Genomic DNA, 16,652 nt, shown 5'->3' on the forward strand with positions numbered 1-16,652 from the left:
TTCTTCTCTCTAACGAAAACAACCTCAAGTCCCTCAGCCTTTCCTCGTAAGACCTTCCCACCATACCAGGCAACATCCTGGTAAAGGTTGATGGATCGAAATTACAATCTGCTATCATATTCGCACTCACGTCAAAAATAAAATCCACCACTGCTTAATGGCATATCTAGATATTCTTGGCAGTAAATTTGCATCATCTTCTTGATGTGCGTCACCGCAGAATTTACTTTCTCCTTGGCTTAGTTCACTTGGCAGGATTCAGCCCATATCCTCAGGATCGATTCCCGTATCTTCTGAGGTTGTTCGTGATGAGTCCAGCTTCTCAGCCTTGCTCCTCGCCTGAGGTGTGGATCCTCCAGTTAAATCACAAACCTGTCGGCTCTTCGCTTTGATTCCCCCTGAGAAACCTCTGGGACGGTGGACCTTGCTTCACTCTTAGAAGCAATGGACACATTACATTCCTGACACATTAGTTAGGGTAAAACTCCATTCATATAAGAACATCAGAAATAGGAGCAGGAGTAGGCCCTTCGAGCCTGCCCCGCCATTCAATAAGATCATGGCTGATCTGATAGTGGATCAGTTCCACTTTCCCGCTTTCTCCCCTGTCTATCAGAGACCTATCTACCCGTGACTTCAATATATTCAGCGAGGCAGCCTCCACCACTTCAACGGGCAGAGAATTCCAGAGATTCACCACCCTTTGAGTGAAGAAGTTCCTCCTCAACTCCGTTCTAAACTGCCCCCCCCCCGCCTTATCTTGGGGCTGTGCCCTCTAGTCCTGCTATCCATTCTAAGCGGGAAGAATCTCTCTACCTCTACCCTATCCATTCCCTTCATTATCTTACACGTCTCTATCAGATCCCCCCTCATCCTTCTAAACTCCAACGAGTACAGACCCAGTCTATTTAATCTCTCTTCATAGTCCAACCCCCTCATCTCCGGTATCAGCCTAGTAAACCTCCTCTGCACTCCCTCCAAGGCCAATATATCCTTGCGCAAGTGTGGCGACCAAAACTGCACGCAGTACTCCAGCTGCGGCCTCTCCAGTGCCCTGTACAGTTACAGCAAGACCTCCCTGCTTTTATATTCTATCCCCCTCGCTATGAAGGCCAGCATCCCATTCGCCTTCTTGATCACCTGCTGCACCTGCAGACTGGGTTTTTGCGACTCATGCACAAGGACGCCCAGGTCCCTCTGCACCGTAGCATGCTGCAGCTTTTCCCCCATTAAATAGTAATCCCTCCTACTATTATTCCTGCCAAAGTGGATAACCTCACACTTGCTAACATTGTACTCCACCATCTTTTCGCCATCTTTTTAGTTACTTGCTTTAGTATCCTCAGATTAAACTCATCAAACCCAGGGCGTTAGTTCCTTCAGATGCCTCTCCTGTAACTCAATGCACTTCAAGAGGTGTGCGGAAAAGCGTGAGGCAATTCACTTTGGTAAGAGTAACAGGAGTACAGAATATCGGGCTAATGGAAGGACTCTTGGTAGTGTCGACGAGCAGAGAGATCTCGGGGTACATGTACATAGATCCCTGAAAGCTGGCACCCAGGTTGATAAGGTTGTTAAGAAGGCGTATGATGTGTTAGCTTTTATTGGTAGAGGGATTGAATTTCGGAGCCGTGAGGTCATGTTGCAACTGTACAAAACTCTGGTGCGGCCGCACTTGGAGTATTGCGTACAGTTCTGGTCACCGCATTATAAGAAAGATGTGGAGGCATTGGAAAGGGTGCAGAGGAGGTTTACCAGGATGTTGCCTGGTATGGTGGGAAGGTCTTATGAGGAAAGGCTGAGGGACTTGAGGTTGTTTTCTTTAGAGAGAAGAAGGTTACGAGGTGACCTAATTGAGGCATACAAGATGATCAGAGGGTTAGATAGGGTGGACAGCCTTTTTCCTCGGATGGTGATGGCTAACACGAGGGGACATAGCTTTAAATTGAGGGGCGATAATTATAGGACGGATGTCAGAGGTAGGTTCTTTACTCAGAGGGCGTGAAATGCCCTGCCTGCAGCAGTTGTGGACTCGCCAACTTTAAGGATGTTCAAATGGTCAGTGGATAGGCATATGGGTAACATTGGAATAGTTTAGGTTAGAGGGTCATTAGATTGGTTCCACTGGTCGGCGCAACATCGAGGGCCTGTACTGCGCTGGAATGTTCTATGTAGTTCAGTCGAGCAGCCCTGAGAGAGATAGACTTTCATATTTGGTTTGGAATTACAGAATAGCGATGTCAGTGACACCAGTCAATCTATGTGAGGCATCGCGGTGAACAACACCATTGCTATCGTCCCACCTCATGCTCTTTAATTAATATGATCTAAAGCGTTCAGTTCAGTCCCAGGGCAAAACATGATCTATCATCACAGGGAATTAACTTAGCGTGATATATGCTTGATTAAAAAAAATAAGTTGAGCGATTTTGTAACAGTTATCCCATTAGAGGTCCCGCGTGATATAAAGATATAATATTAGAGAGTGCACGAAGCTTCCGAGCTTAGTATTGCCTGAAGGACAAAGGGACACTTTACTTCACTCTGAAAATGCATCGAACAATAGACAGTATCGAGAAAATTTACTATACATTCATTGCTGCCATTGGGGTCCCCGGTAAGTGATTCACGCAGCTGAGGTGGTGGAAATCTCGGTGACAGCTGGTTGCTGCTTTAGATTTTCTCTGCGATTCTCTATGACTTGACTAATGGGCAGCATTCTACAGAATTCTGTTCCGTGCCACTATTGTACTAACTGGGAGGCGTATGCCCTTCATAACTTTATTTTCTGATCAAACTGTACATTTTACTTCAGGGGCAACACAAATTCTCAAATTCAGTGCCATGGCATTAACTCTTCTCTCTGCATTCGCTGTCAGCCGGCATTATTTATAAGAACATCAGAAATAGGAGCAGGAGTAGGGCCATCTAGCCCCTCGAGCCTGCCCCGCCATTCAATAAGATCATGGCTGATCTGAAGTGGATCAGTTCCACTTTCCCCTTAATTCCCCTGTCTATCAGAAACGTATCTACCCATGACTTAAATATATTCAGCGAGGCAGCCTCCACCACTTCAACGGGCAGAGAATTCCAGAGATTCACCACCCTTTGAGTAAAGAAGTTCCTCCTCAACTTCGATCCAAACTGCACCCCCCCCCCCCTTATCTTGAGGCTGTGCCCTCTAGTCCTGCTGTCCTTTCTAAGCGGGAAGAATCTCTCTACCTCTACCCTATCCATCCCTTTCATTATCTTATACGTCCCTATAAGATCCCCCCTCATCCTTCTAAACTCCAACGAGTACAGACCCAGTCTATTCAATCTCTCCTCATATCCTAACCCCCTCATCTCCGGTATCAGCCTAGTAAAACTCCTTTGCACTCCCTCCAAGGCCAAAATATCCTTTCGCAAATGCGATGACCAAAACTGCACACAGTACTCCAGCTGCAGCCTCACCAGTGCCCTGTACAGTTGCAGCAAGACCTCCCTGCTTTTATATTCTATCCCCCTCGCTATGAAGGCCAGCATCCCATTCGCCTTCCTGACCACCTGCTGCACCTGCAGGCTGGGTTTTTGCGACTCATGCACAAGAACCCCCAGGTCCCTCTGCACCGTAGCCTGCTGCAGCTTTAAGTAACAATCCCTCCTACTATTATTTCTACCAAAGTGGATAACCTCATGTGGCTAACGTTATTTAAATCTGTTGTTCATCCATCATCATCGATGAGGACCTCCACACCATTGGTCATTTCGAGGCTGGTTGCGGTGTGCCCAAAGAACAGGCCAATCCGGGCATGGAATGTTCTGGTACATATTGGACAGTCTTGTGTAGACACTGTCGTTGTTGCGCTGGTGGCTCTGGACTTGCGCAGCTCGTGCTTAAGTTGTGCTTCAGCAATACACCTTGCTGAGTAAGCTTGATAGCCTGTGCATGGCCATACGATTTATCAGCACTCTTGCGAGGGTTTTTCCTGTAATGGAGAGCAGCGAGATTCCTCAGTGGTTGTTGCACACTTGTCGATTGCCCTTCCCCTTGTAGATGGAAGCATCTTTAAGTTCCTGAGGAATGGATCCTTGTTTCCAGAAGGACTGGAGAAACTGGGTGATTTTCCCGACATGTACAGCTTTGTACATCTCTGCGGGCATGGCAAATGTTAGCAAGTGTGAGGTTGTAATGTTAGCAAGTTTGAGGTTATAATGTTAGCAAGTGTGAGATTATCCACTTTGGCAGGAATAATAGTAGGAGGGATTACTATTAAAAGGGTGAAAAGCTGCAGCATGATACGGTGCAGAGGGACCTGGGCGTTCTTGTGCACGAGTCGCAAAAACCCAGTCTGCAGGTGCAGCAGATGATCAAGAAGGCGAATGGGATGCTGACCTTTATAGCGAGGGGGATAGAATATAAAAGCAGGGAGGTCTTGCTGCAACTGTACAGGGCACTGGTGAGGCCGCAGCTGGAGTACTGTGTGCAGTTTTGTTTGCCGCACTTGCGTAAGGATATTTCGGCCTTGGAGGGAGTGCAGAGGAGGTTCACTAGGCTGATACTGGAGATGAGAGGGTTGGACTATGAAGAGAGGCTGAATAGACTGGGTCTGTACGCGTTGGAGTTTTGAAGGATGAGGGGGGATCTTATAGAGACGTATAAGATAATGAAGTGGATGGATAGGGTAGAGGTAGAGAGATTCTTCCCGCTTAGAAAGGACAGCAGGACTAGAGGGCACAGCCTCAAGATAAGGGGGGGGGGGCAGTTTAGATCGGAGTTGAGGAGGAACTTCTTCACTCAAAGGGTGGTGAATCTCTGGAATTCTCTGCCCTTTGAAGTGGTGGAGGCTGCCTCACTAAATATATTTAAGTCACGGGTAGATAGGTTTCTGATAGACAGGGGAGAAAGCGGGAAAGTGGAACTGATCCACTTCAGATCAGCCATGATCTTATTGAATGGCGGGGCAGGCTCGGAGGGTGAGATGGCCCTACTCCTGCTCCTATTTCTTATGTTCTTCTGTTCTTATCTGCCCCGCTGGCTTCTGCTACTACATGGCGCTGTTAATATCGACCTGGGAAATCCTGTCTATTGCCTCATCGTTAATAGATTACAGTCGGCTGAGGATGGTTTCAACATGTTCAGCCCACCTCTGCAGGATCTGAGCCCTCTCCGTAATGAGAGTTGGAGCATCTGTACTCAGGAAAGGGGGAGCTCCCAAAAGATTGAGGTCCATAAAGAGTGTTGAGGTCATTATAGAACCGTTTCAAATCGTTTCTGTCAGCGTATCCCTGTATTTCACCTACAATAAATGGATCAAGGGTGGAAGAGGAAAAGTACAATGTTAAAATGGGCTCATTGGGCCTGCTTCCCGTGCTGTGTTGTTCTTTGTAATAAAAGCATTATTTAAATAGAAGCAAACACGAGATGCCTGAACATTGCCGCTGAATGATAATTGGACAGGATGCCATTTTTTTCTATCATTTGGAACACTGAGTGACAGGCGTGGAAGAAATGTGAATAAAGTGCGAGGCTTCCAGGAGAATTCACCGCTCGACACAATGGTCGGCACAGCTCATGCTCCATTGTTTGGAAATGTGGAATTGGTCCAACTGTTAACATAAAACTGCATTGATTGTTGGTCCATAACCAGGTCAAAAAAAATCCAAAGGTTGGGATAATGCATTAATGCTCTGAGTGAAAAACTTACCCCTGACATAGCTCTGATCCCAATCAGAGGTTCGATCATGGATCATGGATTTCCCTGCGTCTGGCATAGGTTTTAGAGAGCAAATCTGTCTGCAAACATTGAACCCATTAAAAGTATGGGGTGGCACGGTAGCACAGTGGGTTAACACTGCTGCTTCACAGACCCTAAGGTTCGATTCCCGGCTCGGGTCACTGTCTGTGTGGAGTTTGCACATTCTCCTCGTGTCTGGGTGCTCCGGTTTCCTCCCACAGTCTAAAGATGTGCGGGTTAGGTTGATTGGTCATGCTAAGAAATTGCCCCTTAGTATCCAGGGATGTGTAGGTTAGAGGGATTATTGGGTATGATATGGGGGTAGGGCCTGGATGGGATTGTGGTCAGTGTAGACTCGATGGGCCGAAGGGCCTCTTTCTGCACTGCAGGGTTCTATGATTCTATGTAAAATCAGGGAAGAACACTCTGGTTTCATTAACATCTTAAAATGGCAACCTGTGGGCTGGTGTAATACTGAGCCCAAATTTGTCATCTTGAGGTCACTATTGAGAAACAACTTCTGACAAGATCGAGATCCATCGGCTTTTTATCAGTCAGGCATCTTTTAGTATCCAGTCAAGTTCACAAGGGACTGTGGGGTCAGAGGGAAGACTCTCAAGGGAAGACACTGAGTATACTTGGTCAGTAAGTGTTACTTTTTGTTTTCCCCCTTTTTGTTTCTATTTGCAGTTAATTTAGTGGCGATTGCGATCCTTTCTCGGGGAAAATGTGGTCTCTCCAACTGCACGACTCGCTATCTGGTGGCCATGGCAATGGCGGACCTACTGGTCATTATCACTGATGTCATTTTCTCAAGGATCAGTTATTATTATTTCCCGGGGACTTTCCTGAATACCACCACTGTGTTCAGAATTATCCTTGTCCTGGTTGGGGCAGCAACGGACTGTTCTGTCTGGTTCACTGTGACTTTCTCCTTTGACCGTTTTGTGGCCATTTGTTGCCTGAAGCTGAAAACTAAATATTGCACTGAGAAAACAGTGGCTGTGATTCTAATAACAACCAGCATTCTGCTTTGTTTAAAAAACATTCCTTTGTATTTTACCCTTGAACCTGGATGGGTAATTAATGATGTGCCATGGAGCTGTAATGCAAAGCCAAGCTACTTTACTGATATCGGATGGGTGATATACGACTGGTTTGATACTGTTCTGACACCATTGCTGCCATTTGTCTTAATCTTACTGCTGAATGCTTTAACAGTCAGACATATTTTAATAGCCAGTCGAGTTCGTAAGGGACTGAGGGGTCAGAGTAAGGGAGAGAATCGAAGTGACCCTGAAATGGAGAGCAGACGGAAATCTATGATTTTACTTTTCACCATATCTGGCAGCTTCATACTTCTGTGGCTGATACGTGTTATTGAGTTCTTATTTTATAGCATTACAGGATCAAATCCCAAAGATTACGAAGGTTCCTTATACATCTTTCGACAAGTTGGATTTATGTTGCAGATATTAAGTTGCTGCACAAACACGTTTATTTATGGGGTGACTCAGTCAAAGTTCAGGGAGCAGTTCAAGAGCGCGGTAAAATATCCGCTCACATTGATTATTCACTTAATTCATAAACAAAACAATTGAGAACAGTGATGTGGGTACCTATGTTTCCAGTGTGTCAATGCAAGTAGGCAATTTAGCCATAGAATCTGCTCATGGCTGATCTCAAGTTGACCTCAATTCCAGTAACAGCCCTTTATCCTGTTCAATTTGAAAATCAACTCTATTCTTCCTCAAATTTATCTAAAGTCTCTGCATCGATTACACTCTGGGGCATAGAATTCCACAGACTCACGACAATTTGATAAAGTAATTTCCCCAGTTTTCTGTAGTAAATTTGCCAACTTTTATGCCTAAACTTATATTAATTCTCATACTCTAGTCTGTCATACAAGACAGAAAAACCCTCACCGTGTCTACTTTTGTCAATCCCCTTTATAGTCTTGGACACCTTAAATACATCTCATCTTATTCTTCAGAACTCCAGGGAGTAGAGGCCCAATTAATGGAAAGATGGATTGTTTTTGACCAGTCTCCTAAAGACCAACAAATACATTGATGCATTTACACAGACCTCAGCCTGAGCTAAACAAACATTCGAAATGCTGAATATTTACGACAATATTTAATTGATATTTGACAGAGACTACTGTCATTTTATTCCTGTGTTATTTTGTTTTCATCGCGATTGTTATCTCTGCTATAAGAACATAAGAAATAGGAGCAGGAGTAGGCCATCTAGCCCTTCAAGCCTGCCCACCATTTAATAAGATCATGGCTGATCTGAAGTGGATCAGTTCCACTTTCCTGCTTTCTCCCCATAACCCTTAATTCCCCTGTCTATCAGAAACCTATCTACCCGTGACTTAAATATATTCAAGGTAGCCTCCACCACATCAATGGACAGAGAATTCCAGAGGCTCACCACCCTTTGAGTGAAGACGTTCCCCCTCAACTCTGATGTAAACTGCACCCTCCCCGCCCTCATCTTGAGGCTGTGCCCTCTAGTCCTACTATCCTTTCTAAGTGGGAAGAATCTCTCTACCTCTACTCTATCCATCTCTTTCATTATCTTATACGTCTCTATAAGATCCCCCCTCATCCTTCTAAACTCCAACGAGTACGGACCCAGTCTATTTAGTCTCTCTTCATCGTCCAACCCCCTCATCTCCGGTATCAGCCTAGTGAACCTCCTCTGCACTCCCTCCAAGGCCAATATATCCTTTCGCAAGTGCGGCGACCAGAACTGCACACAGTACTCCAGCTGCGGCCTCACCAGTGCCCTGTACAAATAAAGAACAAAGAACAAAAACAGCCTGGGAAACAGGCCCTTCGGCCCAACGAGCCCGCGCCGCCATTTTAACAATTCCAGTCCCCCCTCCACCCATGACCCTTATCTACGCTTATGGCATTCCACATTGAGGGAAACTAATTTAGGGACAATTTATTACCTCCAATCAGCCTAATAGCACATCTTTGGGGTGTGGGAGGAAACCGGAGCACCCGGAGAAAACCCACGCAAGCACGGGGAGAATGCGCAAACTCCCACAGACACCGGCTCAAATCCATGTGTCTGCACAGCAATCAGTGATAGTCACTGAGCTGTCGTCTTGCCCAGTATCTGGTCCAGTTTAAGCACACACTAACGACATGAAGCACTAGGTTATTCTCGAACACCCAAGAGCAGCCCAAGTATGACCCATCGCGTGTATGCCCCTCGTTGGACAACGAGGCGGACCGACTTAAAACCTGTGAATTAAAAGAGAAAAACATTAGTATCATTCCTCATACTTACACATTACCAGGGATGTCCCAATGCTAATGAACCTTGTTTAAAACAATCTCCTATATCCTCCCATCTCCAGCCCACTCATGTGCCTGTCTAAGTTACTCTTAAACAACTACAGCATGCCTGCCTCCACCACCTTACTTGGCAGAGCATTCCATACCCCCACTACCCTCCGTGTGGAAACCCTCCCTCTAATATCTGTGTTATACCTCTCCCCCCTCACCCTAAGCCAGTGGCCCCTCGTACTGTGTGTCGCTAACATAGGAAATAGCTTACCTCTGTTTACTCTATCTATACCCTTCATAATCTTATATACCTCTATTAGATCCCCTCTGCTTTTATATTCTATCCCCCTCGCTATAAATGCCAACATCCCATTAAACACATGTCATGGTCCCAGACAGAAAATGTGCTTTCTTTTAACACAGTAATGTTGTCATTGTATGCAACACTGGCTGTGCTCTCTTCCCAGTCCGGATGTTCCCTTCACATTTACAGGGAGATTGTGCTGTCCAGGAATGAACACAAGAACATAAGAAATAGGAGCAGGAGTAGGGCCATCTAGCCCTTCGAGCCTGCCCCGCCATTCAATAAGATCATGGCTGATCTGATAGTGGATCAGTTCCACTTTCCCGCTTTCTCCCCTTAATTCCCCTGTCTATCAGAAACCTATCTACCCGTGACTTCAATATATTCAGCGAGGCAGCCTCCACCACTTCAACGGGCAGAGAATTCCAGAGATTCACCACCCTTTGACTGAAGAAGTTCCTCCTCAACTCCGTTCTAAACTGCTCCCCCCTTATCTTGAGGCTGTGCCCTCTAGTCCTGCTATCCTTTCTAAGCGGGAAGAATCTCTCTACCTCTACCCTATCCATCCCCTTCATTATCTTATACATCTCTATAAGAACCCGCCTCATCCTTCTAAACTCCAACGAGTACAGGCCCAGTCTATTCAGCCTCTCTTCATAGTCCAATCCCCTCAACATGGCGAAAAACTGCAGCAGGCGACGGTGCAGAGGGACCTGGGGGTCCTTGTGCATGAGTCGCAAAAACCCAGCCTGCAGGTGCAGCAGGTGGTCAGGAAGGTGAATGGGATGCTGGCCTTCATAACGAGGGGGATTGAATATAAAAGTAGGGAGGTCTTGCTGCGGTTTAGAAAGGAGTTGAGGAGGAACTTCTTCACTCAAAGGGTGGTGAATCTCTGGAATTCTCTGCCCATTGAAGTGGTGGAGGCTGCCTCACTAAATATTTTTAAGACACGGGTTGATAGGTTTTCGATAAGCGAGGGGATTAAGGGTTATGGGGAGAGGGTGGGGATGTGGAACTGAGACACGACAGATCAACCATGATCTTATTGAATGGCGGGGCAGGCTTGAGGGGCTAGATGGCCTACTCCTGCTCCTATTTCTTATGTTCTTATGTTCTTATCTCCAGTATCAGCTGAATGAACCTCCTCTGCACTCCCTCCAAGGCCAAGATATCCTTGCGCAAGTGTGGCGACCAAAACTGCACATAGTACTCCAGCTGCGGCCTCACCTGTGCCCTGTACAGTTGCAGCAAGACCTCCCTACTTTTATATTCTATCCCCCTCGCTATGAAGGCCAACATCCCATACGCCTTCTTGACAAGTGAAGCTTGTCCGATGCATAAATAAAACCACACTGATTAATGTGGAAGTGGGGTGGCAAAAAGGAGATGCCAAAGTGTGTTTTCCAGTTGTATTATATATAACTGAACAATTTTAAATCTCCAAAACTGCTATCTTTTTTTTTTCAATTTATTTGTTGGTTCACGTTAATACTGCAATGAAGTTAAACTGAAAAGCCTTGAGAAGCCATACCCTGGCGGCTCTCCGGGTATACTTCTGGAGGATTTTCCTGACCAATACACCGAACCATCTCACCTCTCCGGCTGTGGATGAAAACCAGAACACCGAGAGGAAACCTACGCAGACACGGGGAGAAGATCCGGGCTCCACAAGGACAGTTTCCCAGGCTGAGAATTGAACCTGGGCCCCTTGTGCTGTGAGGAAGCAGTTCGAACTGTGGATCCACTGTCCTGCTTTGCATTCCAGAATATAATTGTGAATATAATTATGTATTTTGTTAATCTCTCTGCTGATTAGTGGAGTGGCGATTAGTTGTTCTTTGGCTTTCAAACAAATATATGCTTGAAATGTTAGATCTAAAAATCCAAAGCTCTCAACTGTCAATGTGAAAAATATATCTATATAACATCTCCAAATCCTTCTTCACAATGTGAGTGTGGACTTATTATTTATCTCCCAGTCTCTGAGGCACTTTGTAAATCTGGAGAAATTTAACCTTGCTAATACTTTACTGAAAGTTGGGCATTTGGTATGGACACGATTCCCACCTTTTCATAGAATCCCTACAGTGCTCTTTTTGTTCTGTTTGGCAGGATGTGATGAGTGGAATCACATCCAGGGCTCTGTCCTGGGGCCCCAAACTTTTGTGATTCCTATCGTGCTTTAGTTGAGTGCAGATGACACAAAGGAAGGAAATTATTTTGTGAAAGAGGATATAAGGAGCTTGCAGGTGGATATAGATAGGCTGAGTGAGTGAGCAAAATTCTGACAGCTCACAGAATCCCTCCAGTGCAGAAAGAGGCCCTTCAGCCCATCGAGTCTGCACTGAGTACAATCCCACCCAGACCCTGCCCCCACATATTACACCCACTAATCCCTCGAACCTACGCCTCCCTGGACACTAAGGGGCAATTTCTTAGCATGGCCAATCAACCTAACCCGCACATCTCTTCAGACTGTGGGAGGAAACCGGAATACCCGGAGGAAACCCGCACAGACACGAGGAGAATGTGCAAACTCCACACAGACACGAGGAGAATGTGCAAACTCCACACAGACGGTGACTCGAGCCGAGAATCGAACCCAGCACCCTGGAGCTTTGAAACAGTAGTGCTAACCACCATGCTACCGAGTCCCTGACACACTACATATAACCCCACCATTTGGCCTAGACTTGCAAAATACAACTAACCTCTTTAACCCGTGATCATCCCTCCCTCGACTCGCATTTTCTGTACCTGTAAATTCTTGATTCCCTGGAAAGACTCACATTCCTACCTTGTAATGGTGCCTTTGTCTATAAATGCCCAGTTTCTGAAACCAATCTCGCCACTCAAAAGATGAAGGAGCAGCACTTGGGAAGCTTGTGATTTCAAATAAATCTGTTGGACTTTAACCTGGTGTTGTGAAACTTCTTTCTGCGCCCACCCCAGTCCAACACTGGCATCTCCAAATCCTTCTTCACAATGTGAGTGTGGATTTATTATTTGTCTCCCAGTCTCTGAGGCACTTTGTAAATCCGGATTAATTTAACTTTGCTAATACTTCACTGAAAGTTGGGCATTTGTGTTGTATTTCATTGGATGGAATCCTCCAACCAGACTACTTAATATAATAGAACATAGAAAAACTACAGCACAAACAGGCCATTCGGCCCACAAGGTGCACTGATCATATCCCTATCTCCTAGGCCTATCTATAACCCTCAATCCCATTAAATCACATGTACTCATCCAAAAGTCTCTTAGAAGACCTCAGTGAGTTCGCCTCCACCACCACCGACGGCAGCCGATTCCACTCACTCACCACCCTCTGAGTGAAAAACTTACCCCTAACATCTCTGTACCTGCTCCCCAGCACCTTAAACCTGTGTCCTCTCGTAGCGACCATTTCAGCCCTGGGAAATAGCCTCCAAGAATCCACCCTAACTATACCTCTCAACATTTTATAAACCTCTATCAGGTCGCCTCTCAACCTTCGTCTCTCCAGGGAGAAGAGACCGAGCTCCCTCAACCTATCCTCAGAAGGCATGCCTCCCAATCCAGGCAACATCCTTGTAAATCTCCTCTGCACCCTTTCAATAGCCTCCACATCCTTCTTGTAGTGAGGTGACCAGAACTGCACACAGTACTCCAAGTGGGGTCTGACAAGGGTCTTATAAAGTTGCAGCATTACCTCCCGACTCCTAAACTCAATCCCTCGATTAATGAAGGCCAGTACACCATACGCCTTCTTGACCACATCCTCCACCTGCGAGGCCGATTTAAGAGTCCTATGGACCCGGACCCCAAGATCCTTCTGCTCCTCAACACTGCTAAGACTCCTACCCTTGATATTGTACTCCTGCATCCCGTTGGTCCTGCCAAAATGGACCACAACACATTTTTCCTCGTTGAAGTCCATCTGCCACTTCTCCGCCCAGTCTTGCATCCTATCTATGTCCCGCTGCAACTTTTGATATCCCTCCAGACTATCCACAGCACCAACCTTCATATCGTCGGCCAACTTACTAACCCATCCCTCCACTTCCTCATCCAGGTCATTTATGAAAATGACAAACAGCAAGGGTCGTAGAACAGATCCCTGGGGCACTCCACTGGTGACTGACCTCCATGCGTCCAAAGTCATGTTGCAACTGTACAAAACTCTGGTGCGTCCGCACTTGGAGTATTATGTACAGTTCTGGTCCCCACATTATAGGAAGGATGTGGAGGCATTGGAGAGGGTGCAGAGGAGGTTTACCAGGATGTTGCCTGGTATGGAGGGCAGGTCCTATGAAGAGAGACTGAGGGATTTGGGGTTGTTTTCGTTAGAAAGAAGGTGGCTAAGAGGAGACCTTATTGAAACATACAAGATGATTAGAGGTTTAGATAGGGTGGACAGTGATAGCCTTTTTCCTCGGATGGAGAAAGCTAGCACGAGGGGGCATAGCTTTAAATTAAGGGGTGGTAGATATAGGACGGATGTCAGGGGTAGGTTCTTTACCCAGAGGGTGATGAGGGATTGGAATGCCCTGCCTGCTGCAGTTGTAGATGCGCCTAGTTTGGGGGCGTTTAAGAGGTCCATGGATAGGTTTATGGGTGGAAAGGGAATGGTTTAGGTTAGAGGGTCATTGCTTTTCTCTTAATTGGTCAGCGCAACATCGTGGGCCGAAGGGCCTGTTCTACGCAGTAATGTTCTATGTTCTATGCAGAAAAAGACCCATCCACAACCACTCTCTGCCTTCTGCAGGCAAGCCAGTTCTGGATCCACAAGGCCAAAGCCCCCTGGATCCCATGCCCTCTCAGCTTCTCAAGAAGTCTTGCATGGGGGACCTTATCAAATGCCTTGCTGAAGTCCATGTAAACCACATCCACTGCTCTTCCTTCGTCAATGTGTTCAGTCACATCGATGAAGGAAGTGGTAACGTTCGGGGCAGAGTGGCACAGCAGAAGCTAGACCCAAAACCAAGAAGCGATGGATCAAAACCATCGTCGGTTATCATAGAAATCATACAGTGCTACAAGAGGCCATTCTGCCCATTGAGTCTGCACGGACCACAATCCCACCCAGGCCCTACCCCCATATTTTCCCCACTAATCCCTCTAACCTACTCATCTCAGGACATTAAGGAAAATTTTTAGCAAGGCCAATCAACCTAACCCGCACATCTTTGGACTGTGGGAGAAAACCCACACAGGCACGAGGAGAATGTGCAAACTCCACATAGACAGTGACCCAGGCCGGGAATCGAACCCAGGTCCCTGGAGCTGTGAAGCAGCAGTGATAACCACTGAGCTTCCCCAAACTATGTTTTTTTAGTGGTTACCCCACTAAACAAATTATAATTTGGAAACACTGTGTATCAGAACCGCTGCGAGCAGGGCTCGAACCTGCGTGGGGAAACCCCATTGGATTTCAAGTCCAACGCCTTAACCACTCGGCCATCGCAGCTGCTGGCGGAGGTCTTACTAACATCAAATAGTAACATTCGGCTGCTGCCCAAAGGTGAGTCCGAGTTTTCTCGCCAGTAAATTTGCTTCATCATCTTGATTTTCATTAACGGGGAACACAGCACATTTATCCCAGGTTCACAGTAAGTAATCTCACAACACCAGGTTAAAGCCCAGCAGGTTTATTTGGCAGCATGAACTTTCGGAGAGTTCCCCTTTTATCAAATAAGTGTTTAGCTCAGTTGGCTGGGCAGTTTATTCAGCCAGAACATAAGAACATAAGAACATAAGAAATAGGAGCAGAAGTAGGCCATCTGGCCCTTCGAGCCTGCCCCGCCATTCAATAAGATCATGGCTGATCTGTCGTGGCTCAGTTCCACTTTCCCGCCCTCTCCCCATAACCCTTAATCCCTTCTCTTATCAAAAACCCATCAACCCGCTTCTTAAAAATATTTAGCGAGGCAGCCTCCACCACTTCAACGGGCAGAGAATTCCAGAGATTCACCACCCTTTGAGTGAAGAAGTTCCTCCTCAACTCCGTTCTGAACCGCCCCCCCTTTATCTTGAGGCTGTGCCCCCTAGTCCTACTGTCTTTTTTGAGCGGGAAGAGTCTTTCCACCTCTATCCTATCCATCCCATTCATCGTCCTCGGGATTAATTCCTGTATCGTCTGAGATTGTTTTTATCCTTGCTCCTCTCCTGAGGTATGAATTATCCTGTTAAATCACCACCAGTCAGCTCTCTCTCCTTTGATGACCCACAGAAACATCTGAGAGTGTGGACCTTGCTTTAACTTTGCAAGAAATGAACACCTCACAATTCTGACACATTGTTTCAGATATAAAACTGTGCAAAAAATAATCTGAGCATGCGAACCAGAAACATCCCTAAAATGTCATTTCTACAATCGTTTTGAAATTTGTCATTCCGGGAACAAATTAACTTTACCCAGATACAAAATCCGACCCAGAAAAGCTTCATGAGCCTGACGTGATTTGAACACGCAACCGTCTGATCTGGAGTCAGACGCGCTACCGTTGCGCCACAAGCTCACACTACTTACTACTTTTTACACCCGGGTTATGTTCAGTCAATTCAAAATCAGACTGGGCCCAGGGAATGGAACTGTCTCCCTCTTTACTTTCTGTGGTTAGACATGGAATGGAAGAGTAACAGCCAACCGAGATTAAGGAGTAAACAGCAACACAACATGATCCTGCGGGAGAAATATGTTGTTTGTTACGGGTGTTAAAACACAAGAGCTGGTTTGGTGAGAAGTCAACAGAGAAAACGCTGGAAAATCTCAGCGGGTCTGGCAGCATCCGCAAGGAGAGAGAAGAGCTGACATTTCGAGTCCAGATGACCCTGTGTAAAGGTTTGGTGCCGAAGCATTGTGTGACGAGGTGGCCGAGTGGTTAAGGCGATGGACTGCTAATCCATTGTGCTCTGCACGCGTGGGTTCGAATCCCATTCTCGTCGGTGATGCATTTTCTCTGACCCCCCAACTGATGGCTTGTTTTGAGGTTCACAGAATCAAGATGAATTTTGGGGACACAGGCTTGAGGGGTGAATGTTCCAGAATAATTCCACATTCCCACAAATCTCATCCTCGGAGAAACTCGATTCAAGTCAGGTTACCTGCTTTGGACACGAGTTCACCACCCTGCAAAAATGTTGTTTTAGAAGCTCCAAAGCAGACGCCAGTGGCAAGGTTTTGTCTTTCCAGAATCGGCAGGTCAGCCATGAAAATTAGTGCTGTATTAGCGGGATTGGCCATGCTAAATAGCCCCTTAGTGTCAGGGGGATTAGCATGGTAAACATGTGGGGTCACGGGGATACAGTCTGGGTGGGATTGTTGTCAGTACAGGC

General features: G+C 46.4%; 1 protein-coding gene and 3 non-coding genes across 4 annotated transcripts; 2 read left to right on the forward strand and 2 right to left on the reverse strand.

Annotated features, from left to right (window-relative positions):
- The first annotated feature begins 2,550 nt into the window (after positions 1-2,550).
- On the forward strand, positions 2,551-7,318 carry LOC145337817 (putative G-protein coupled receptor 139). Its single transcript, XM_080182671.1, has 2 exons — positions 2,551-2,617; positions 6,408-7,318. The coding sequence occupies exons 1-2, from the start codon at positions 2,551-2,553 to the stop codon at positions 7,316-7,318; spliced, it is 978 nt and encodes a 325-aa protein (XP_080038797.1).
- Positions 7,319-14,702: 7,384 nt separating this feature from the next.
- Positions 14,703-14,784, reverse strand: trnas-uga (transfer RNA serine (anticodon UGA)). The gene has a single exon. It is a non-coding gene; the product is annotated as a tRNA-Ser (tRNA).
- A 979-nt stretch (positions 14,785-15,763) lies between these two features.
- trnaw-cca (transfer RNA tryptophan (anticodon CCA)) lies at positions 15,764-15,835 on the reverse strand. The gene has a single exon. It is a non-coding gene; the product is annotated as a tRNA-Trp (tRNA).
- Positions 15,836-16,180: 345 nt separating this feature from the next.
- trnas-gcu (transfer RNA serine (anticodon GCU)) lies at positions 16,181-16,262 on the forward strand. Its single transcript has one exon. It is a non-coding gene; the product is annotated as a tRNA-Ser (tRNA).
- The last annotated feature ends 390 nt before the right edge of the window (positions 16,263-16,652 follow it).

This window comes from Carcharhinus amblyrhynchos, unplaced genomic scaffold (assembly GCF_965287045.1).
Source record: "Carcharhinus amblyrhynchos unplaced genomic scaffold, sCarAmb.v2.hapA scaffold_79, whole genome shotgun sequence".
NCBI classification, from domain to species: domain Eukaryota; kingdom Metazoa; phylum Chordata; class Chondrichthyes; order Carcharhiniformes; family Carcharhinidae; genus Carcharhinus; species Carcharhinus amblyrhynchos.